This window comes from Trachinotus anak, unplaced genomic scaffold (genome assembly GCF_046630095.1).
Source record: "Trachinotus anak isolate AG129_WGS33_773 ecotype Australia unplaced genomic scaffold, CSIRO_AGI_Tana_v1 ptg000032l, whole genome shotgun sequence".
NCBI lineage: Eukaryota > Metazoa > Chordata > Actinopteri > Carangiformes > Carangidae > Trachinotus > Trachinotus anak.
The window spans coordinates 25535551-25560826 of record NW_027273883.1 but is presented as its reverse complement, the minus strand read 5'-3'; the positions used below and the strand labels follow the sequence as shown (position 1 = coordinate 25560826).

The window sequence follows — 25276 nt, the reverse complement described above, 5'->3', positions numbered from 1 at the left end:
CCTTCTACTTACGGATGAATTGAGGGGACAGGACGGACAAAGGGACAGAGGGACTTGGGGGAGGGACATGAGAAGCAGCAGTAGCAACAATAGTAGCAGTAGCAGCAACAGCAATAGCAGCAGTGATGTAGTTAACGCACACATACACGCAACTGTAGAGCCAGATGGACACACATGCATACATTCAAACACACTGATGGTAACAGAATCAGAAGGCTTTCATCCAAACTGACCAAAAATGTTTTTTTTTCCTCCCATCATCATGACGCCTGCAGAGCGTCAAGTCAGATGCTTGAAGTGCACGAGAAGGAGATTTTAGTTCTTGACAGGACCATTTGCAGGCTGCCAGTTTGATGTTTCGACTGGAATTCAGATCTGCTGCATCAGCTTTACATACCTTCAAATACTTCAAACACTTCCCTACAAATCACATCTCACATCATTTCATCTGAGTGTAAATGGTAGTTAGTGTAAAGGTATCTACGACAGAATCACTGTCACAGTAAACTGTTCTTCATACGTCGTATGCAACAGATCATTGTACTTCTCTTACTTTCCTCTTACTTTAAGTCATACACGATGTGTGCTGACAGATCGATCTGTGACTTGAGAATAACACCAACTGAAGAGTGAGTCTGGTGATACTCTGTATTTTTCCAACTGTCAGTAAATCCCATGAAGAGATAAAAACCAACAGTGTGTTGATCCTACCAATAAGTGTTGTGTGTGTATCTTATCTCTCTGTGCCAAAGAGCTCTATTGTCCAACAACTATTAAAAACATCAGTCAGGCACTGGGTAACGTGTTCTTTCATCAGAATGAACAGACACTGCAGTTTATTTTGACTTGAGCTCAAATACTCGCTAGAACACCAAATGTGTGTTAATCTCTGTGGACAATAGTGTCCAACATACAGTCTGCACTAATTCCTCTTGAGAAACATTTGCTCAAAACCATGATCAGCTGCTTTATGAAATTATTGGGCCTCATTTAAATAAGGAAACTCAGTTTTGGTGAGACTGAAATTTTGTTCACGATACTGGAAACAGGAACCTCTTCCTGGAACTTCCCATCACCTCTCACTTCAAACCACCCTCACATCAGATGGAGTTCGCTCAGTCGTCCAGCAGTTTAGCTCAGTGGTCATGATGTGACCCAGGTATATGGAACTGTCTGTTGAACATGGCTTTTGGCACTGGGTGTGAATCTCTTCAGTCCAACACCACAGACCAGCGTTAGGAAGTTAGTACGTAAGGACCAATGGTGTTGAGGCTGAGAGCCGCAGACGGGATCAGGAAATCACAGAGTATTAAGAGATGAATTAAAATGCAGGTGTGTCTTCTGTTGGGTGAGTCCAGATTATTATCAAGATAGGTGGAGTTTTCCTTGTGCACCTTTAATAGAAGTTGTGGGTAGACTGTGGGGTGCACTGTGATTGAGCTTCTACCCAGAGGTCACTTCTACACCACCATAATAACCATCATACATCTCTTCTTTTTAAAGAGACACTCCACCGAATTCCAATGCAGGCTTAATTAATAATGTGCTAATATGGACAGTGGCAAATAAGTAATGTCCTTGAATCTCTAAACTCAGACAAAGTTCAGTAATAAATCACTCAGCTGTGCCCACACACACACACACACACACACACACACACACACACACACACACACACACACACAATGCTCCTGCAGGAACATTAAGTGTTTTTCTGTGTTGTTGAAAGGTCTGACATAAAAAAAAACACACATGCACATGTACACACACACACACACACACACACACACACACAGACACACACAGACACACACAGACACACACAGACACACACAAGGGAGGAGAGGACAGCACTAGCACACTGCCAAACAAGGTCTCTACTCCAGTCTCCACTTTAAAGGGCTTGGCGGACTCTGCATCATTTGCACGCACTTTTTCTGCACATGAAAGAAGGGACGATGAACAGTGTCACCAGAGACACTGTCAGAAAGCTAGAAAGATGGCGGGTGGGAGCTTAACTGCAAACAAGATAGAGAGACAGAGGAAGCGCAAGAGCAGAGGAGAAGGCAACGATGAGCAGAGAAAAAGGCTAGATTTTCAAAAAGGTTTTTTTTTCTTTTACAAAAAGGACCCTCCCATAGCCCTTTGACTTTGACCACACACAATTTTCGTTTTAAAACCTGATTGCTGTGCTGGCGGATGCAGACAGGAATCTTCACTTTGTGATGTCTTGAATTTTTTTTTGTTTTCTTATATATTTTTTTTAGCTTTCAAGACACGAAGACAGAGAGATGAGCCTTCTTTGCTGTTGTTGTTGTCTTGTGTTTTTGTTGTTATGGTGGCAGGGTTTGAGTTTCAGTGTGGCCGTTGGCAGAATGCACTGTGCACGTCAAGATGAGCGGTGAGAGGAGGTGGAGGGGGAGGCAGAGGAGGGTTATCAATGCATGGAACAGGAAAGAGGAAGTGTCAAGTGCTCAGAGAACAGGGGAGAGAAGAGAATCTGCTGTGACCAGGCTGCTGGATGGACACTTAGATATGTTTTTCGTTTTGTTATTGAGTTATGCTATTTTTTGGTTAACTTGATATCCAACCAGCTGGCCAGATTTCAGAATTGTTAGTATGGAGCACGTTGGGTCGAGCAGCCCAGCAGCTCTCATCTGTAAGAGTTTACTCTGGCTCAGGGAACCCGTCTCCAAATCTTCTGACAAACGACTTGACGGAGTAAGAATTGTTTGGTTCACCCAGTGGCTGGTTACAAGGCAGATTTCCTCCCCACTAGGCTGAAGTGTACTCAGACATGAAGCAGTACAAGGTTATTCTCTTACTAAGTCTCACTGTGCCTGTGGTGTATGCAGACAGAGATGTCGTAGGCTGGGTACAAGTATTTCTTGTGGTTTTCAAAAAAGGAAGGACATAAGCTTTTGATACTTATTGTTGTTGTTTTTTTCTTTTTTCTTTTTTCTTTTTTTGCTCCCAACTGTTTTAACAACTTTGGAGCCAAAGTCAGTCCATCCACGAAAAGGACAAATAAAAACCCAAACAAACAAAACGAAAAATAAAAAACAAAAAACATCATTATTATCATCATCACATAGCATCGTTTCCCTCTTCTCTTTAACAGCAAAAGATAGTGCAACTTTTCTTTTTTTGTGTGTTTTCAATGTCAGAATGAGTCATTTCCCCCCTTTTGTTTTGCTTCCTCGTGAACCTTGGCACTAAGATTTGGGTTTGTGAGTCTCTTGTTGTATTGTGTTCTCTGTAAGTCCTTGATTCTCAGCTCAGTTCTTGTTTAGTGCACAGATCCCGGTCCAAAAAGAAGAAGAAGAAAAAAAAAAAAATCAAAACATAAAACATCTTCCTCAGTTCCTGCAGCCACCACCCGAGGGGACAAAAAAAACAAAACAAATCATTTTAATCTGTGCTAGCAGTTTGTTTCTTTCTCATATGATGGAGAGGGAAAAAGTCTCCATGCAGTGCATACATCCTGCCGCAGCAGTGTGAGCTGTCTGAGTTTCTAAAACTGGAAAGAAACTGAAATGAAATCAACTCTTGGTTCCTCTCTTTCTTTGTTTTTTTTTGTAGCTAAGGTTGATATTTATTTGTGCATGAAAGTGTGGAAAGAGGACATCAGAGAGAGAGAGAGAGAGAGAGAGAGACCACTGCTAACAGGTGATTAGGGATCAAGTGAAGAGTTTTCAGTCTGAGGTGGGTGGCCCCACCTGCCTTGCTGGCCCTTTCTTCACACCAGGTCCTCTGGCTGGCCGTCCTTGGCCTTGGTAGGTACTATTGTGCTTTCTGATTGGCTCTGCTGCTGGATCGTCCTGCTCCCCGGGCCCCCCGAACCCCCCATCCTCTGGTTATTGCTGTGCTGGTGTAGAAAGAACGCAGAGCCGGGGTAGTGGCCCATCACCTCGCTGTATGCCGGTGGGGGGCCCTCCATGCGCCCGTGGTTACTGGAGTTGGCCACACTGATGCCCGAGTTACTGCTAGGCGGCCTAGGACCGCCTCCGCCCATGCCTCCCCCTCCTCCCCCTCCTCCCCCCAGACTCCCGCCTCCTCCCATGTCGATCAAGTCACTGTCGTAGATGGTCCGGTTGGGTGGCGCCCTCACCGACTCGCGGTTGAGCTCCATCTGCTGCTCGGGGTCGCGGAGCTGCAGGGTGCAGGGCCCCTGATATGGCGGGGGCTCCTCGCCATCCGACAGCGATATGGTGGGTGGCAGATCAATCTGGTGCTGCAGGTAGGGATAGGTGGGCTGGAAGCGGCTGAAGCGGTCACGCTGCATGAAGGAGGGTGCAGTGAAGCGATCCCTGGCCTGGGGGGCGTACAATACCTGAGAGAAAGACAGAGAGAAGGATGAGAGAAAAATTGATTGACCGGAGCTGACCTTGATCTGGTTTTTTCATCTGAACACATTTGATCACTTTAAGAGATAAAGACACAAACACATCTTTACTGAACAGCTTCAACACCTCTTTCTCTTCCTCTCCCCCTCATAACCCCCCCACTTATTTCTCAGACTCTTATATGTATAACTTATACTGTAACTTATGTGTTATAGGTCCTGGTCCAGATATAACAGTGTCTGGGTCTGGACCTGAAGAAGTAGTGCTGCTTGTGTTATGAACGCAACAATGGCTGAAGGTTTTGGTGAGGAAACAGCTGTGACTGCTAACACTGGCTATGCAGCAATAGCAAAACTTACATACAGCTGCTTTAAAAACATTGCAATGCAATCCCAGTAAGAGGGAGAAAAGATCCAAAGTGTCTGCTAAAACATTCAACACATTGGTTCATACTCCTCCCAGAGATCTTCACCTCAATTAGCTCTTCAGACAGTGACTGCATCATCCATTTCTTAATTCCTCACATTTCTGTCCACTTCAACACATTTCCACTGTGGCAAGTCACTATCAGAGAGAATCCATTTCAATTAGTGACTGTGTCTCACCTCCTCTGACAAGGCAGTCAGGATGGAGAGACCATCAGACTGGAAACAAAAAAACCTGGGGGGGGGGGGGGATCAAGAAGTGAAAGGATTAAAAAGACAGACGACTGAGATAAGGAGAGGGAAAGACAGGGAACAGAAAAGTGAGGAGAAGAAAGAGCCGTGGAGATAAAGAGAGGAAGGAGAGTAAAGGAGAGCTCGAGAGATAAAGACAGAAAGAAACAGAACAGAGAGAGAAAAAAATAAAAAAACGTACAGAGCCAGACAAATAGACAGAGGGAGGGGGAGAAAGGTGCGTGGCTGACAGAGGGAACAGAGCGCAGCAGAGCAGGGCAGCTCTCAGACGGCTGTCTAGACAGTGTCAGGGGAGGCGTTGCTGATTAATGATGCACCAAAATCCTACCACCCCCTGCCACACACACACACACACACACACACACACACACACACACACACACACACACACACACACACACACACACACACACACAGAGCCCCCATCACTGCATCTATCAGCCACCCACACTCATTGACTGCTTCTCCCTCTGTGTTTGTCTCCCTATGGCCTTTTTTTTTTCCCAGCTCTCTCTGGGTGCTTTAACATTGACACTTTTTTTTTAACCTCTCTTCATCCTCCCGCACCTCTTCCTCTCTGACTCACCTACCCTCTATGCATTTCTCTCTCTCTCCACCCTTTGTGTCTCTTTCTTCATCTCCTTCAGTTTTGTTTGTGCGTGACAGTTTTAGCCGACAGGAGGCTCCTCACGAGAGAGAATTCGGTGAGTTTGTTTTGGTGCAAACATGCTCCCCCTTGCCTGCACAAAGTGCTACATTTGGCGCTGAATGCACGGACCGGCCAGCCAAACTTCGAGCACAGCGCCAATATGTGATTGTCTTCATCTTATTATGTGACTGGCTGTGTTTCCAAGTCTTCTGTGAACTCTGTATCCCCTGTTTTCCCAGTGTGTCTCTTCCCACCATGACTTGTAAGCTCCACCATCTGGCATGGACACCATTAAGCAAACAGATCACCAGTCAGAGTGAGTGTACTGGCATTTGTTTGCCGTTATGTATTCATGAGTCTTGCCAGAGTGTCATCTTGTTTGGAGTATATTGCCAGCTGTACCCAGTGCAACATACAGGCTTCAGTTCCTGGATGATCAAATATTTACAAACAGCCAAACGTCCAATGTCTTTGTGCCCTAAGAGTTTTCCCTGCCGCCACAGAGCAACTGCACCGGGCTAAGCTCTGAGAAAAGAAGCTGACTAAGAAATAAAGAGCTGAGAGGAGAAAAGCAGGTCTTTTGTTACAGGGCAGGTCCATCACACAAAAGCAATCGATGAGTGGTTTCAGGTCAACTTTCGCTCCGTTTCATTCATATTTTTGGCATCTTTATAACCTATATGTTCTACACTGTCTCTGTGTGTCAAACTCAGTTCAATGTGCTGCTTGTGCTACTTGAGTGATTTCCACAAGCTGGATAATTTGAATAATTTTGTTACTACACAGAAGAAGTGAGGCCAGATTTGACAGAAATTCCACAGGATTTCTTTCCGGCACAGAGTTTGTTTTGCGGCACAGAACAGGAAGGAGGAGCTCCTGATAACACTGGGTGAAAAGCCACCTGCACTTACTGCATCTTTAGCATAAATCACAGACCACCATAGTGTCTGCACTATAACGTGTTGGTGGTAGTTATTCCAAGGCTCCACAACTATTTCACTGAAACCAACTTCTTTAAAATCAAAGCCCTCAGTGTGACAGTTAACAGGTAACAGCAGTGTTGGGTCTTCAGACGACTCTCATTGCCACAAACAGTCACCGTTGCTAAAACTTCTGGAACCAGTTACAATGAAGAACCTCGTTTATCACATTACTGTCACTGTGAATCCCTTACAATCTAAATCTACTGCTGACGCGGTTTTAAATTGATGAACAGTTTGAATTTCATATAATTTAAACTGGAAACACCAGTTGTGCAACAAGACATGACATCAAACCATTTGTTCAACTAGAGCTGAAGGATTACTCGAGATTACATTTTGATTACAATTCCTAGATGATCGTATTATGCTTAAATAAGAACAATTCTTACTTATTTGCATTTACTTGCTTCAAACCATGCGCTGCCAATTTCTCTCCAAGCTGCATCATAAATGACAAGTGTGTTTTACACCATTTGACAAAAAAGATGTGGGAAATACGTCCAATCCTGAAGTCATCCAATTTTAGTCCTGTGACTATTCCAGTGAAACAAAAAGGAAGCTAAACCAAAAAAGGAAACACCATGTACTTATGTATCAGATATATATTTACTGCAACATCTATCATTATTGAAATGCAACAAATGTGTCAACTCTTATTGTAGATTAAATCAACCCTTGTCAGCACTTGATAATCCTTCTCGAGACAGTTTATGGTTGAACCAACAACCTTTTTAGACAGCGTTCTGCCTGACGCTGTCGTGGTGCTGTAAATATCTGAATCTGTCTAAATACATTTTTGAGGGCAACAGTTCAGGGTTCTCAGAGTCACCGTGGCTGTAAACATCGAGCGCAGCCAGAGCCCTGCTTGGACTGACACTCTCTCTGTGATAGAACCTTGACTGTGGGTTTGACGGGGCTCAGAGTGATGGCGGTCTTACCTCCGAGGCACCTTGTCTAGAGCCGCTGTCTGAAGGCCACAGACACCCATCCTAAACATTGAGACAGACAAAACAAAGAGAAAGGCTTAGATTTCAAAGTTTCCCAGGTGGTGTGAAGATTTTCATGCACCTGCTGTTTTTTTTTTTTTTTTTTATACAGCTTGTAAACAACTTTATGTTTGAGCTTCAGGGGGATTTTCACATATTCATGTTATCAACTTAAGCATATCTTTATTTTCTAATGCTGACAAAATGATATTTTTGAATATTTAACAAGTATTTGACAATATGTTTAATGCATGTTCGATTCACCGCTACTGATAAAGCTTTGTTGTTTGTTATTGTCCAGGATGGAGAGCATTAAATTGACTTGACAAAAGAGAAGGAGAAAAAAAACAAAAAAACACCCGAAATCTAACAACTCAAGGACAGTACAAAAGATGAAACAGCAGTGCTCAGAGATGCCCGATAGCTGCCCAGTTTGGGAGTTAGGACAACAGGAGGCAGATGCCCCCTCCCATTGCAAATAATTGCGGTTTGCCCTCATCTACATTTAACTTGAGGATCTTTTCTCAGATGGCACCGTCATCAATATTTAACGAAAACAAATCCTGAAGAGGACAAATGTGTAGAAATCTTGGTTATATATGTGTCTTTTAGGGGCAAAGGCATTGGATGTTTGGACCAATTGCACTTTCTCTGATCACATTTGTGTAGAATGTAATTCTTTTCAGTTATTTTACCCAGACTCAGTCTTAGACATCTTTTATATGAAAAAAACATGTGTTTGCCTTTGTTTTCGGTGTCATTAATTTACAGAGATGTTATTTGACAATCACCACCAACATTGTTGGTAAACTGTGCCATTATCAGTACAGCAGTATTTGGACACTTGTATGCAGGGTTAATATATATTTATAAAATTTAAACTGAAATCAGTTACTAGATGTGGGTCCTGGATTTCAATTAGTGGATGTGTCCTCTGGAATATGAGAAGAAACAAGAAACAATGTCTTTATGCCAGTTTTTGGCTGGACCACAACAGCTGGGCCAGCCCTGTAATCTCAAATGTCGGTGAGTGAGTGAGTGAGTGAGTGAGTGACTGACTGATCATGGCTCAACCAGCATTGGTCAGCTGAATGCCACCTGACTGAATTGGAGTTTCCCCATTGGCTGTAGAGCTTTCAAAATGAACTGGCGCAAACAGTTTCTATTAGCGGGTGTTTAAAGTCTGCATGTCTCCAACGTAGCATATTTGTCCCTTGATTTGGAAACTTTTTTTTCCAACTGCTTGGGAGCTGCAGGGAAATGCACCGCGCTTCCATCACAGCAAACAAACTACTTTTACTTCTTCTACCATTGTTACTGAAGGAGGCAGATTAATAACTAAACATAAGACACACCGAGCAGAGACAGCAGTGGGAGGGAGAGAGAGTCATCGGTAACTACTTAAGAAACTAGCAGCTCTGAATAGCATGTAAGCAACAGAAACACAGTATCGGGAACTGAGACAATACGCTTCCTGCAACATGTCAGCACAGCAATAAAAGCCCTGTAATGTAATGCAGATGATGCAGCAACAGAACTAAAATAACACAATGACCAATTATACATATCAAACAGAGGGAACCAAAAATGAAGACCTGCCCCTGAGAAAAATCTGTTACGTTCTCCAGTTAGTGAAGTAAAGTAAAGTAAAAAAGTCCCCAGACACTGTTTGAGGAAGTACAGCAGTTCCACAGAAGTTAGACGCAAAGGAAATTTTAGCCTGCATTAACAAAGCTTTAGCAGTTCAAAAACCACAGGCTTGGTTACAGCCGTTACCTGAAAGATGTGCTATCATTTCAGTTTGCGTGCCAGGTGCCGTAAATCCTTGGGTGCTGCTGTGAAACACGTTTCTTCTGCTGGTGTTTGTTAGCGATTGACACCTTTGTGCATGTGTGAGCATCGCAAAAATGAGATCCCAGAAGAACTCAAAGTGATGTGTGTTAGGGTTATGGTTGAGAGACGGACCAACACATTGTTGTTTTTGGTATTTTCATCGGATTTGTTGATGATAACAAGAATATACAGAAGCAAGGGAATACTGTTTACGTTCATATTGAAGACAACATTCCAGCATTCAAGGTGTAGGCTGGAAAAAAAATATGTGAACCACTTGGCTAACGGCATCAACAAAAGCTGAAGTCAAGAGTTATCAAACCTGGGATGCAATCAACGAAACAAGACTGGAAAAGTAGGTTAGTACTGCTCCTTTGAATCACAAAAACACCTAAAGACTATCCTTCTCACAAGAAACATCTGCTGATGTGAACCAGGCCTGGTAAAAATGAGATCTCCGAAGACTTAAAATAAAAAATTGTTGATAACGATGGTTATTTAGTAGAATTGTTCTGGTATAGGAAATGCCTCCGATACTGCCTAAAATACTGTAACGGGTACCAGCGAGTATACGAGTCTATGCACTGATCCAATTTAAAGCTTTAATTTCAAATGGTGGCATAAGTGTTAGGACAACTAGCGTAGGAAGTGTTATTTGGCATTCATGAACGTTCTGAGACTAAAATGGCATTTTTCAGACAGACAGATCAGGAGAAAGTTTACTTTGCTAGAGACCTGTCCCCGTCTCAGCTACACAGATCTGGCTCTTCTCTCCGTTGGTCCTGGTCTGGTGGCACTGCTGCAGTGCTGCCAAAGTCACTTCCCAGCCGGATAAACAGAAGATTAGAGGGACTTGAAACCATGAATTAGAGGTTAAAACTTACATTTAAATTTGTGTTTCTTTGCCTAAGATTGCTATTATTGTTACTGTTATTGAACTGTTTTTGGAGGGAAAACAGAGAATATCATTACCGTGATGGGATCTTGTACTGGGTTGATCAGATATTAAACTAGCAGATAGGCGCAGATTTGTACTGTATGCATCTGGAACACACTAGGACTCATTCTGACATCATGATTGCTGTGAACAGTACGTAAGGAAATGGCTGCGAACATCAGATCAGATCAGTTCATGGAGAAAAGCAGGTAATTCCAAAGCCTTCTCATACTTCTTCTTGCCACTGTATACAGAGGGCGTCGCCTGTCTCTGGCAGGTAGGATAATGAATAACATTACAGTTCATTTAAAGAATTACTAACAGTTTAGTCTGTTCTTAGTACATAAGTTATTTAATGATTTGCATTTTCTCCAGTGTTTCTACTTGTTACAATGGATGAGACCAATGTAAACAGCAGTGTACATTACCGTATGACCATCTTCTACAGTATGTAGGCATAACTACTTAATTAATTGAATGTACAGATACATTTTTATTTGAAATGATTACAACAACATTGGATACCAGCTATCACAGGGGATGGAGTAACCTTTCTCTCTTATTTGTTGTTTCCATAATTAATAATTCAATACTTCAAATGTAATATTTCAAACATTAGTTGTTGGTTTACAAAACACAGAGTTAGTTTGCGAACCTGTACAAGTCATTAAAATGAGTTGTTTGGTGGTAAATCCTGTTACTCCCTGTGGAAAACAAGTGACCCCTTACTATCATAACCCCCTCATCTAAAAGGGCTCCGGTGTCTGCCTCTGTTCGTGTTGCTTTCTCTTTGCTTGGCTGGTACGGAGCAGAGAGCAACAGGAGAGATGAAAAACAGGAGACGAGTGGTTATTAGCTGGATTTAAATAATCTGTTATGGGGCGATCCAGCTGAAGCTGAATGTATCAGTGGACACATCATATTCTGTACCTGAGCCTGTTGTGCCGCATCTTGCAGTGTGTGTGTATGTGTGTGTGTGCGTGCGTGCGTGCGTGCGTGTGTGTCTGTCCTGGAGTGTCGTCCTGTCAGTATGGGGGCAGTGCTGCTGCTGTCTAGACAGTGCTGTGGTGAATTAAACATCAAGGTCTGACAGAGTCTGGCTCTGAAGAAACCAATTCAGCAAGTTCACCTCACAGACTGGAGCAAAGCTGTTACCTCAATGAAACTGGAACAGAGAGTCTGACTGGGATAAAACGATTCATTTCGCTCAGCGCAGCTTTACTGGGAACAAACTGGTGGAAGTAAGGTTTGTCCTGCTTCAGAAGCAGAGAACGCACTGTCACAATGACTGTGCAGGGATGTTCAGTGAGAACTGACGAAATGACACACACAGTTTTTCTACTCACTATCAGTTAAAATGTTATTGGTGTGGACGCTGTGAGCACAGCACTGGCAGAGTAGACAAACACAACCCAACACAGACAGTTTCTTTTCGTGTCTTTCATGGCTCAGTGGTACTGACCTGCTGCAGGGCATGGTCGTGCCTGCGGGCCTGGCTCTGCCTTGTAATGAAAGACCAGGTAGACAGCTTGTAGTGGTTGAGCAGGCAGATGATCACCACCACCATCACTGTCATCACCACGATAATGATGACGATCTGAACAAACTCCAGTTCAGCTGCACAAACACACAGAAGGAGAGGTGGTTAGAATCCAGCATTTAGAGGAGATGTTGGTCCAGCTGATCATTAAACAAACACAGCAATGTACATTTTAAAAAACACTCAGGACACCACTTAATACATTTGTACAATTTTAGAAAGTGGAATTTCAGCTATTGTATAGTATATGAGTCAAGAAGATCAAAAATAGTGCTGCAACTAATGATTATTGATTAATTTGTGTCATATTTTCTTGATTAATCTGATAAATTATTTGAATGAAAAATGAAAAAAAAAAAATTAGTTTCCTAGACCTCAACTCGTTTTGGCTAAATACCATCATGCTGAAAGAATAATAATAGAAGCTGCAAACAAAGATGTAGTGGAGGTTGTGCTTAGTGTATAGTTTATGTAAACTACCCCCAGACTGAAACACTGTACAGACAATTCTAGTCTGTTTGAACAATTATTTGCTACTTTTTATTTATATAGTTGTTCAAAAAGTTTAAAAGAAAAGAAAAAAAAGTTGTCAGTGGTTAAAAACTTTTGGCTTGTGAAACAAAGCAAAGTCAACTCCAGAACCCTTAATGTTTACCTTCTCCAGTGATCTAATTTGAACATATTAGTAGCCTGCAGAGAGAGTACAAATATTCAGCACTGCATGAGAATATAGCAACGATAATAGAAAAAACGAAACATAATTGTTTTATTCCTTCTCCCCTGACCAGTCTACAATTACAAATTGCAAAAATCCAAAACAGTCCTCAATAAGCCTTTTTCACAGAAGATGTTCTGCCACAGGAGAAAAGGCTCAGGTGTAATTAGTTAAATGGATGATGGCTGAATTCCATTTAGCTGCTTTGGTTTCAGGGTCCTGGTATTCAAACTGTGACTGTTTACTGTCTTTGTTATTTTCATTCAATAAAAAACAGTTGTACCTCTTCAGTCGAGGCTTGCTGAGACACTTCAATACAACAGAGCTGTTGTCAGGGTCATCAGTAGAGTTACTGATTTTCCCACCACGATAAGGCCACATCTCCTGTGAAAAAGCCCTATTTGCAAAACAATTGACCTGGGCTCCGCCCACTGATGAAAACCATGTTATATGATCAAAAGCTCCAGAGCAGCTACTGAATGGATCTTGCTGTGAGATTGTGAATGTTTTAGGGTTTTAACAGAGAATGGTCCAGACTTTTGAAGGAGCCTCGGAGTCTGAGGCTGGACACTGCTCTGAGCGCTTTAACATGTGTCCACCAGCAGGGGGCAGCACAGGTCAGACTCTAGGTCAGCCTATCACACACTGAGTGTGTGTGTGTGTGTGTGTGTGTGTGTGTGTGTGTGAGTGTGAGAGTCTGATGATTGAAACTGTGGTGTCTGTCCCATTGTACAGTGGTTTCTTTGTGGGAACCCTGAATAGCTGCGGTGTTCCTGTCCTCAACAAACAACAAGAAACAATCTGTGATATACAGACACACAGACACACACACAGACACACACACACGCACACACACAGACAGACACACGCACACACACACACACACACACCGGAGCTGATCTGGAATGACCTCCCTCCCGTCTCTCTTGCTCACCATTTCATCTTTTTGTCCTTTTTTTCCCCCTTTCCTCCTACTTTCTGTATCGCCGCTTGTTCCCCATCTCTCAATCCAGTTTTCTCTCTACCCTGCTCCCTCCTCTCTCTCTCTCTCTCTCTCTCTCTCTCGTTGCTTCTTGCAGTCTTCCAACACTTCCTACTTTTATCAGTCTTTCTTCATACATTCCACCCTCACCCACCTCCATTCTTTTCTTGCTTTTCTTACTCTTCATTGTCTCCCACCTCCATCCATCCCTGCTTCCTCCCTCTCGTCCACTCCCTCCCTGCCCGCAGTCTGAGACTCTTTTGTCATGTGTTGTTGGTTTGTTCTGGGCAGAAGTCTTGACCTTGCCTGGTCTTGGCACCCAGTCTGACCTCTGACTCACACTCTTACTCACGGCTGCACACTCACTTGTGTGTGTACTTTCTGTGTGTGTCTTTGCACAGTGTGTGTCCCTGTGTGTATGTGCAGCTCTGCAAGAACAATACACAATGTACACTCAGCTATCTGAGCAATAATTGATGCTGGCAGACACTTTCTCTACAAAGCTCTGCGCAATTTTTGGAGTGTATTACCCACAAGCCACCTGAACACACGTTGACAAAATGTGGATGGAATCAGACACAAAAACAGTTTGTGAAAATTTAAAAAAAACAAGAAGAGACGGTTAGAAGTTTAGTTCGAAGTTTGATTCAAATACTTGGAATGAACATGATCACAAATAACTTCTAGAAGAAATATGAAAAACAAAACATTACAGAAGGGACCAACCCAGTCCTGTTCAACTCAACCTGTCCCAGTCTTCCCAGCTTCAGTAATCCTCCCCAGTTTATCTGACTGCATCAGGATGGGTTAGTGTCAAGCCTGGGTTGAAATGTAAACCGACCGAAACCTGCCTCTGCTTCACCACAGCAGCCACGGAGGACGGGTGGGGTAGGAATGAGAGAAAGAAGGCCAGCTGGCACAAACCACATGGAAGAAAAATAAATGCTATGAAGAAAGAAAAGTCAGTTCAACCAACCGACACTAACCACCAGAGAGGAGAGGAATGAGGCGCTTACAGTGCAAAATGACAACAGACAAGCTAAACAGCTTTTCTCTTCTGAGATGAGAGGGGACCAATGAGCAGGTGAGGAGTCCAACAATGACTGAAACCTCTCATGAACGAATTTATTAGTGAAATAAAGCAACAGCAACAAAAATAATACACTAAACTGCCCTTTAAAATTAATGTTACAACCATATTGGTTCAACATTTACTGTCAAAGGAGGAAATGACAGCCGAACCCAACCCATGACACCCCCCCATCCTCAGTGCAACACACAGGAACAATGAGGATATGACTGTGTAACATCTGCTATGTAGAGCTGAGTCTGATGTCGTTAGTTTTGCAGCCATTTGGTCATGAACCAAACGATTGATCAAACAGAAATTTGGACCCGATGATTGTGACGGATTTCAGACAACAACTAAAATTATTACAATTCATCCTGGGGGGAAATTTTCACCATCAAATCAAACAAATCAAATTTCACAGCAAGTCCATCCAACTGTTGTCGAGACATTTCACTCAGAGTCACAAATGTCAACCTTGAACACCACATTCAGATGGATTCAATGTCTGAGGACCATGAACGTCTGTACAAAATTTCACGTCTCCATCCATTTGTCGAGTGTTTGGACCAAAGACACTTCTCCATATATAAGATGCCACATTACCAGACTCCACATCTCATTTGGGCCTGGGCCTGTGTGCATACCGTAGCAGCCACAGGACCAGGCCTGAGGGGAGCTTTCATTCAGAGAACAGCATTCTGGGAAACCAAGTCATCCAGGCCCTCTGTAAGCCTGCCGGATAAATATCACATACTCGACCTTTCTGCTGTTGTAAAAGCCAAACAAACCAGATGCCTGATTCAAAGCTGTCTTCTGAAGCACAGGCAGGGATGTTTTTACAGAAAACTGTGGCTGCAGTTAATGGACTCTCCTCTAAACATCAGGGAGGAAGGAAGCCAGAGGAGGAGTTGAGAAAGGAGGAAGGAAGTGTGTGTGTGTGTGTGTGGGGGGTGGCTGGTTAAATAAGAGAGAAAAGAGGCAGGGGAGGCCTATCCTGACTGAACCCCAGAATCCATTCAAGTTCAGAGGCTCCAGAACACAGTGTACAGCACAGACTCTTGCACAGGCTAGAGAACAGTGTGTGCTGGCAGTCTGCATTACTAGCACCAGTCTGATGTTATTACAACAGTAATCCACTTGTCAAAACAATATCAATCCAGCATCTGCAGTACCCTTATTCCCTCAGCAGGCTGAATAATTTGCATCGCATGCCAGCCGCTCCATCCGTTTTCTGCTGCAGTGAGAGAGCCCATCAGGTTTCTTTAAATCATGTCAACACTTACCCTGCAGCTCTTTCACACACGTCACGATGTGGCCACAATCACAGATGTGCTGAAAGTAGTTTACTAGATAAAAAAGCCAAATATGTAAAGGTTGTTTCACTGAAGAAGCACATATCACACCTACTGTCAGGTTGTCTGAAAAACTTCTTCTGAAGCTAAATTCTCATGAACGGGGTGACGGCAGCGTTGCCAGAAAACTGTGAGTAAAAACTGTTATGTGATTTCAGTTGTGCTTTGTACTTTTGTGCTTTCCCCCCCAAAGACGTTAGGCTGTATTTCAGTCATCTGGCCCCTCCTCCCCTCCAAGTTGTGTAATTCTTGACTAAGGAAATGAATCTGATGAAGCTACAGAGGCTTTCTGTTTACTATGATGTATGACGAAGACAAGCAGCGCAGCTCTTTCTGCTTGATAAACGCCTGAATCAGTCATTAAAATGGTTGCTGATCAATTTTCTGATCATAGATTAACTGTTTCAGCTTTAGTCGACATAACACCTCAGTTTTGATACCATTGCAAAAGTGTTATTCCTTACTTTTAGAATATAAATATACTGTACATATAGTTTACCTACTACATAACCCTGTGGTTTTTTTTTATCACCTTTATTTTCAATAGAAGAGAGGTGACAGGAAATGAGAGATGAGTGAAAAGGGATGATGTGCAACAAAGGTCTCCGGCTCGACTTGAACCCTGGGATACTGTCTCTCAGTACTTGACAGTTTTTTATGCTCTGTGCTGCAGACATATTGATCCGTAGTGAAACGTACTCAGATTTGACCCCGCAAGACAGAAACAGCACTGGCAGCAGCAACAGCTTGTCCCAATTCAAAAAGACAAACACAAAGAGAGAGCAAACAGCATAGTGAGACAGTGCATACACACAGGGACCCAATGGTGGCCCTTTGACCTTTCTGTGTGTGTGTGTGTGTGTGTGTGTGTGTGTGTGTGCGTGTGTGGGGAGGAGGGGGTGGAGGAGGGGGTGGGGGGGGGGGGGGTCAGTTCAGCTGACCTACCAGTGAAAAGAAGCTGTCAGACACACAGCAAACAAACAGACACACATTAGAGAGCAGCGCTGTCTGAGGACACTTTCAGACATGTGAAATGCATCAGTGGTGAATCGTTGCATGACTTTTACATGTTACAGTTACATGCAGCTTCAGGCGTTAGTTCCCTTTGTCCCCTGAGAAATAGTCCCACTGAATACTGCTGACTGGGTGTAACCAGGACACTGTTCCTGGAAAGAGTTGTCACTTTCCACAGTCAAGCCAACACTATCTGTGGGATAGATCCCACTTGGGGAAAGTAAATACATTAATTTATTTGTGGTGGCCCACCATAATATCAACATTGACCGTATTCATTTTCTGTTTTGTTTTTGTTTTTTTTACAATTTCAAATGGGTTAAAATCTTATTTCACTGTAGAGCTGTGCACAGCAATACTGACCCACTCAGCTTCTCTCTCCCTCTCACATTAACATCGGCCCTGTCTGTCAGAGTTGGACAGGCCATCGGGAGCACTGGGAGAAATCCCACTGCCTTGGTGGGCCATGCAAAAAGAATCCGGACAAGTAAGATAAGCAGCGTGGAGTCCCTGTTGCAAGATTAGCTGTCGCTGCTACATTTTCAAATATCAGTGTTCGATATTATCGAATATTGGCCCAAGCCTAACAGAGAGTTGTGCTTGCAGAGGGAGGCAGGTCAATACTGCCAACTCTCTTCTGTAGCAAGTAGCAGAGGTTTGTCCAAAAAGTCCCTGGATCTGTTACAAAGTCACTAAACGGCTCTGAAAAGTCGGCAAATCTGGCAACAAAGATGTTAATTTGGCAACACTGCTGGTTTGTGCCAAATTATCTTTTAAACCAATGAGGACCAAAGGGGAGACTCCAACACTCAGCCAGCCGACCAATGGTGTAACCTTAGCACTCAGTCATGCAGCATTCTGGTGACCAAAGGTGTAACTTAGTCAGTCAGTCAGTCAGTCAGTGACAGACCTGTTTATAGGGCTTGCCTGGCTGTTGTCCACCCAATAAATTGACTTCTATGTATCACTACTAGACAGTCGTGTAGTAGAATGTACAAGCTGTGCCCATACAAATCATAAAATAGAGCTGTTTGATTGGCTGAAAGACTGCTGGGTAACTACTTACAAACTCAACACAGATACCAGGGCATTCTGCCTAGTGTTCTGGTTTTCCAAGTCTTTTTCAGTACTCTCTGTACCTTGAACCAACACATACTGTATATTTATTGCAAATTTATTCCTACTGGCAACAAAAAAACGGTTAATGCTGAGGAAAACTCACTTCTGTGACTAATGAGGGCATACAAGCCTACCCTGTTTGGCCCTGAAATGAAAATCAGGCTAATGGCTATCTACAGAGACTGCACACACTCAGCTGGGGCCTCTAACATTGTTATTGCTCAATAAACTTAACATTTGAGCTTGGACAACCTTAGACGTTTCCAATAGAACACAAGGCCTTGCTAGTTTAGTTTGCACAAAGGAGCATTATCTGTCCAAAACCACAAGAATGTATTCTATGATTCAGGTTTGGAAGTAGATGTATGCTGACAGTGGAGCCTGAGTGTGCAGGGAATGGCTCCCTAGCTGCTGGCAAATTCAGAATAGGAGAGCTACTCCCACCAGCAAAGGAAATACCTTTTCTCTCAGACTGAAGAGACTAAGCTTCAGCTGTTATGAATCCTATCTTGCAGCCAAGCAGCACACAGCCCCAGAGCTAAAGCAGCAGTTTATAGGATTGCTGCAACAGTCAGAAAAAAAATGCAGCCTGACCGGGCACAGCTCTGGGAGATGACATGACAGCAGAAAACAGGAAATGACAGCAGAATTTCCACTGAAATCACTGAGATTTAGGTATACCCCTAAAAACTGAGAGCTTTGCAAAAACGTGGAGGCAGCAAGTGAGGTGGATTTTTTTATTTTACATAGCTGAGCTGAGCTCATTAAACCCTCCAGCTGGCTTTTTTCCTGTGCAGTCATTTCCGCTTTCCTGCTGCACTCCACATCTCAGTCATGAAAAAAAACCCCAACCATTCTTCCAGTCACACCTGACCATCAAAACTGTGCTTTACTGTGAAACCCCCCCACCCATGGCTGTTGCAAGTGCTGTGTCACTCTTTTCATTCCCATGTCCCAGACACTAAACCTTTGGGGTTTCTTGTCTAATTGTACATTCAGAAACTATAGACCTGAAGTGTAATATGTGTGTAAAGTAAAATGAGACAGAGAAAGACTAAAATAAACTACGCTTTCTGTGCTGCAACTGGCTCATCCTTCTCCTGTTGCCCAGAGAGCTACAGCCCAGCTAGAGGCCTGCTGAGTTCACAGCCTGCTGCCCACCACACTGGGCCCACACACACACACACACACACACACACACACACACACCTCCTTTGACACACATAGACACACACAGCCCTATCTACTGCCACTGTCGTTGCTATGGTAACTCTTGGGCACGGTGCCGTGATCAACAAGGCCCGGAGCTGCTGGGGCACCATGGCAGCGACCTGGCTGGCACACACACACACACACACACACACGATGGCACAGAGCAAGATAGAAGGAGACAAGGAGGGAGAGGAAGCAAATAGAGTGCACATACACACACTTAAAAAGACTGGCGCTGTTATCGAGACGGAGAGAGAGAGAGAGAGAGGGAGTACAGTAATGAAGGGACAGAGAGAGTTAGGAGAGATGTAGGGAGAGAGAAAATGAGGGACACACACACACACACACACACACACACACACACACACTCCTCCACCTCCCTTGGGAGACGTGCATTGTTACCTCCAGACGTATCAGCCTGGCAACAACAGTGTCAACCACAGTCGACCACAGTGTGAGTGTGTGCATGACACAGCATGCAGCAGGTATCAGCTATGGGGACTCAGGGCAACAAGAGAGCAAACAATTGCAGCTCTGTCTCTTTTCTCCTCCTCTCTCTTTCTGTTTCCATCTATCCCTTCTTTTCTCACACAGCACAGGCGAATCAGACGTTAACAATGGTCTGTCTATACTTCACCACAGATATTAATACTGCTGTCAGAAAGCAAACCCACATGCGCGTGTTCGACCCACGTTGGACCCGTTCACGAGACAGCCGTCGCCCTGCTTCCCACGGTCGGCGGAGGCTCCAGCCTGCAGCGCAGCTTCAAACACTGATGAACCTCAGAATCATGCTCAATTATATTGTGTTGTTGAGTTAAGGTTCAGGTTTGCCTCTGTGTTTGTCCAACTGTGTCTCTCTCTCTTTGTTTGGGTCTCATTTTTATAGCTTCGGCAAAAATGTCTAATGATTATAATGATACTACACTCATCAGAGCAGCTGGTGAGATCTGAGACACTGCCGTAATAAATTCCAACATGGCAAGAGACATGGGAAATCAACGGTTAGACAAGTTGGAAATAGCCAGGTTTTCTAAATCACCAGCTCACCTGAAATTTCCTATTTAATCCTTCAGTGCAGAGGAAACTGTGCGCACAGCTACGGCGGATCAAAGCTAAAACAGGGGGTCTGTCTGGGAAAATGTTATCGCTCACTTTCATTTTATCTTTCAAATAAGTTTGACTAACCTGAGGGTTGTTTGCCTGTCTGCTCATGTTTCTGGCCCCTTTCAAAATCCTTATCAGAGATGTCACCACACTCCCAAAGTTTAACAATTAACGCCGCAAGTAAAATGTTATTCTTCCTGATAGAACCGAGGGCCGCATCCACAAAACTCAGACCCCAGACATATGATAAGGTAATAGCGTTGTCACCTAACACAGCGTTGTGAAATAATTCTCCAGGGGATTTAAAAGATCACTGCACACAGAGGAGTGCAGGACAGCCACAGTCTTGTCTCAGAGCTGAAGGAGCAGCCCCATTCAGCTCCATCTTACCGTCACACCAGACAAAGAAAATGCTGATACAAGGTAAAGGGAAACAATTAGTGCTGCATGGATATAGTCCAGCCCTAGCCTATTCCATTCATTCACTATTATTACACTCATCCACCCACACTATCTATATCAATGAGGGAACTAAATATCAAGAACACCTGTCAGTAAAGTACAAATTCACAAGACACAGCTTGGTCTCTTTGGCTTTTAGACCAATTTCATTCTCATGTTGTGTCAATCACAGTCAATTCTTAATTGGACTTATGTTGCTGTTTTCTTTCCTATGTTTTCTCTGAATGTAGCCTAATTTTGATTATTGCTGATTATTGCAGGCCTTAACCATGAGAGCCAAAAAGGACTGACTAAGCCATATCATCTCGACCTGCATCAACATAAGATGAACAAAGATATGAAAAACATAGAGTTAGGTGATAACACATCATGTATATTACAATATCGTCTAATATCATCAATATTCCAATGCTGTAATATTCACAAACAGCAGTAAAGCTGACAGAGGAGCGGTGTTAAAGTGGTAGTGGGGGGGGGACTCTTTTATTTTTATTTTATTTTTCATTTCTTATTTAAAGAAAAGATGGTAACAAACTGCATTGCACTTACAAAGTACAGGTCAATGCACTTTTCTGCCGCGACAAGTCTCTCAGTCAAAACAATAACAAAAGATGAGTTTGATGACATTGTGAATCAGCGTGGGATCACAGCACTTATTGTCTTCACTGTTAAAGAACTCATTGTCGTTTCATTTTTAGGTCAGGATTCCTTCAGTGTTCTTTGCTCAGAGGGTTTTGACAGGAGCCAAATGATCTCCTCCTCTCCAAAACAAACAGAGCAGGTAATTAAAACAAGTCAAAGCACTGAATAAAGCTTCACATTACAAAAAACTTGCGTTTCTCACAATTGTGGGCAGCCACAGGACATCAGGAGGGGCTGTTTGCTCAGCTTATTCCTCTGACAACTTAAGGTCCAGATGTCCGATCACTAAAATCCTTCTTCCTGTTAAAGGTTGTGGTTAGAAGGTTAGAAAAAGTGATGGTGACATGACTTGACAGTAAAAGCAGTTGGCTGGAAATGTTTTAATGTCAGGTAACTTCCGGCCGACAGCCGGCGCTTAGAAAAATAATGTCAGTAAAGATAGTGGATGCATGGCTGGATCACCATGTGACTTCACACACACAAACACACAAACTCATAAATTGTCTCAGGTGTGTGTGTGTGTGTGTGTGTGTGTGTGAGAGTGTGTGTACGTTATCAGAGCCAGACAGACAGGATAGCGTCTAGACAACCCCCACACCCCACCCCCACCCTGCCATAAAGCCAAACTGACTACTCTCCCTCTCTCTGAGCTCTGAGTGATTCTGGAGGGTCAGACTTATGTCAGGCTTAATGTGTGTGTGTGTGTGTGTGTGTGTGTATGTGTTTGTGTGTGTGTGTGTGTTAGCTGGGTGGATATTTCTTCGAGAGCAGTGATTCTACTTAAGAGACATGAAGAATCCTCTATCTCTATCTCTATCGGTGCAGAACATTAGAAGTAATATCTGTCAACTTGAGAGCAACTTTCTGCTTATCTAGTTGCTCGATGATGATGATAACTACAACAATGATTTGAGGACAGCGGGCAGTCCATTTCATGATTTGTGAGCAGACTGGTGCTGGCATGTTATTAGCAAATGAATGAAAGACACAAAAGTGAAGGTGAATTGTCTGGACAGACAACAGCAGTCCGGTCTACAAGCTACAGGAACAAGGTAACAAATGATAGAAACACTGGGATGACAGTGAAGGGTACTGCAGGGAGGGTGGCTGGGTAGGTGGGGGTGGGGGACACCAGACAATGTTGTCCGACAGAACATAATAACTTGGAGCAGACAGACAGGGCTGGAGATGTGAAGTAGTGTGCTTTAACCTGGAAGCAGATCTGGACAGCTGCTGTGAACAACAAGCTCTGTTAGCCTCATCGCTAACGTACAAATCCACATTGTTATTGTCGTGAGCGACGACAGTCAGTGGAGACACACACGGTGGCTGTTGTGACACCATTAGGGGAAGGATATTCGCACAAGTACGGATACAACCCAAGGCTAAAACTGGCAAATTAAGACCAACAGGCCGACAGATGGATGCAGCCGACATCCATATTATCTAGGCTACTATTCTTGTACACAGTGTCATCACATTTGCAAACCAATAACATCCTGCAGCCACAAATACTCACTAGAGCAATAAATGTGTATTCATCCGCAGCTGAAAATAGTTCCCAAACCATGCAATATTTACTTCTGTTTGAGAAACAACTGCTAAGAACAACAGTGCCCAGCTGTTAAGGATTACTGAGCTTCATTTAAAAAAAAAATTGAAATATACTTTTGAGGAACCAGTGCGGCCTAGCACTGCAGCCGTAGGGAAACCTAAAAGTACTGAGAGATGGGCTAACACATTATCGTTTTTAGTATTTTCATTGGATTTGTTGACAATAATGAGAATATACAAAGACCAAAAAAAGTAAGTGAACCCTTTTGAATGACATCCATTTATGTACAAATATGCCCTAAAACATGGTCAGATCTTCACATAACACACAAATCAGTGTATTGTTCCATCTGTACTGAAAACATTATTCAAACATTCACTGGGCTGATTTCATTTCTCACACTGCACTACATTACAGAGAATACAAACCGTAATCATGACCCTTTAAATGACAAATTTCACAACTGTGTGCATGAAGCAAGTCGCCTGGCAACAGCAGTAATGATTCTGAATGTATCAGAAAAACCAGCAAGGAGAACATTAGCGTGAGCAACCAAGCTAAATGGCTAATGTTAGGCTACTTACATGTGTCAAATGTGAAGCGTTGTATTAGGCTGACGAATGAGAGGTGAGTGTTTGCCTCCAGAGTTTCCATGTCACCTTAATGGGGGTTGTCCTTCTCCTTCTTGAAGTAATCGCACACTTTTGATTTTCTACCTGCTATAATTATAGTTACACACTGTCCTATGTTTACTTGTGAAGTAGTGTGTCCCATTAGGGTTGCCGTGAGTAAGGAGGTGTTGTTGGAGTCCTGCTTGTTGCATGTGTGTCAGGAAAATAAAACGTTGTTGCTGCAGTTCATTGTACTGTATGTGTACGACCCATTCATTATTTTATTACTACTATGAACCAGAGGCACCTGGTTACATTCCTCTATGACAACTGCAGGGACCAGCTGTGTAAATGATGACCATCCATTATTTACTGAGTGACTGAGCATCGCCAGTTGTGCTTTTTTTTTTTCCCCCCATGACCAACAGACCAATCAAAACTTGACTCTTCTCATCAACGGAGGTTTGGTTGACTATTAGGACGCAGCCCCTCCGGAGTCCAATCAATAAAACAAGACTGGAGGTGTGGGTTAGAGCTATTTTGACTTAAACATTCTGAGTTTACCACGAGTTCATCACAGGAAACAATTGTTGATGTGAACCATGCCTCATAAAAGAGAGATCTCAGAAGACTTAGGATCAAAAATAGGTCATTTGTATAAAGCTGAAATGGTTACAAATTGTTGATATTCATCAGTTCACAGTCAGACAAACTGTCAATCAGTGGAGATGATTCAGCTCTGTGGTTACTCTGTCTAGAAGCTCTGCTAAGATTCAAAAAGCACAACGCAGAATCATCAGTGAGGTAACGAAGAACCTAAGAGTAAAAGGAATTCTTGGAGCTGCTACACAAATAATGGTGCATGCAAGGTTGAACTGTTTTGGAAGAACATGCAGGTCTATGTGTGGTGTAAAAAGGGCGCTGCACACCAACATGAAAAGGATATGTCAATAGCTGAAGCAGCTCCTTGAGGACGGTCCAGAACTCCTCCTGAACATAGTGCAGGTCTGATCAGCAGCTACTGCAAGAGCTGGTCTGAGGTCACTGGGGCCAACAGAGGTTTGACCAGTTATTAAATCCAGTGGTTCACTGAAGTTTTCCACCAACACTGTGTATGTTTAATAGCTGTATTCAATATGGACTCAAAGGATTGTAGTTGTTAGCTTAGAGACGCAGTGTTTGTCTACATTTGTGACATCACATCACATTTTTTGACCGATTCATTAGAAGACCAGTCAATTCCAAATGGTTCACGTATGTTTTCCCGCATCTGTTTAATGTCACCACCTAATGTTATCCTTCAATATGTGACAAACGTCTGATGGCACTGAAGAACTTACACTGTGCTTTTGAAAAACACTGCAAGTTCCCAAATTGAATAGATAGCAAACAAGACCCAAAGCATATAATGGAGACCTCAAGTACATGCAAAGGCACATACATCATCTCACCCTGCTGACTCTTATCAGCCAAAGGCAGCTC

The 25276-nt window shown here is 43.2% G+C and overlaps 1 protein-coding gene across 5 annotated transcripts in view; it reads right to left on the bottom strand.

Moving 5' to 3' along the window:
* Nucleotides 1-3511: 3511 nt before the first annotated feature.
* The window catches only part of LOC139612752 (low-density lipoprotein receptor class A domain-containing protein 4-like), a 229446-nt gene continuing 207681 nt past the window's right edge, over nucleotides 3512-25276 (bottom strand). For 3 of the 5 annotated variants that reach the window (XM_071468689.1, XM_071468688.1, XM_071468691.1), the window contains 3 exons: nucleotides 11874-12028; nucleotides 7594-7644; nucleotides 3512-4333 (listed from right to left, as the gene is read on the bottom strand). In XM_071468689.1, coding sequence (XP_071324790.1) covers nucleotides 3740-4333; nucleotides 7594-7644; nucleotides 11874-12028 — 800 coding nt within the window. In that variant the 3' untranslated portion in view covers nucleotides 3512-3739. The remainder of the gene's footprint in view (nucleotides 4334-7593; nucleotides 7645-11873; nucleotides 12029-25276) is intronic. The other 2 variants (XM_071468690.1, XM_071468692.1) reach the window with 1 other exon arrangement.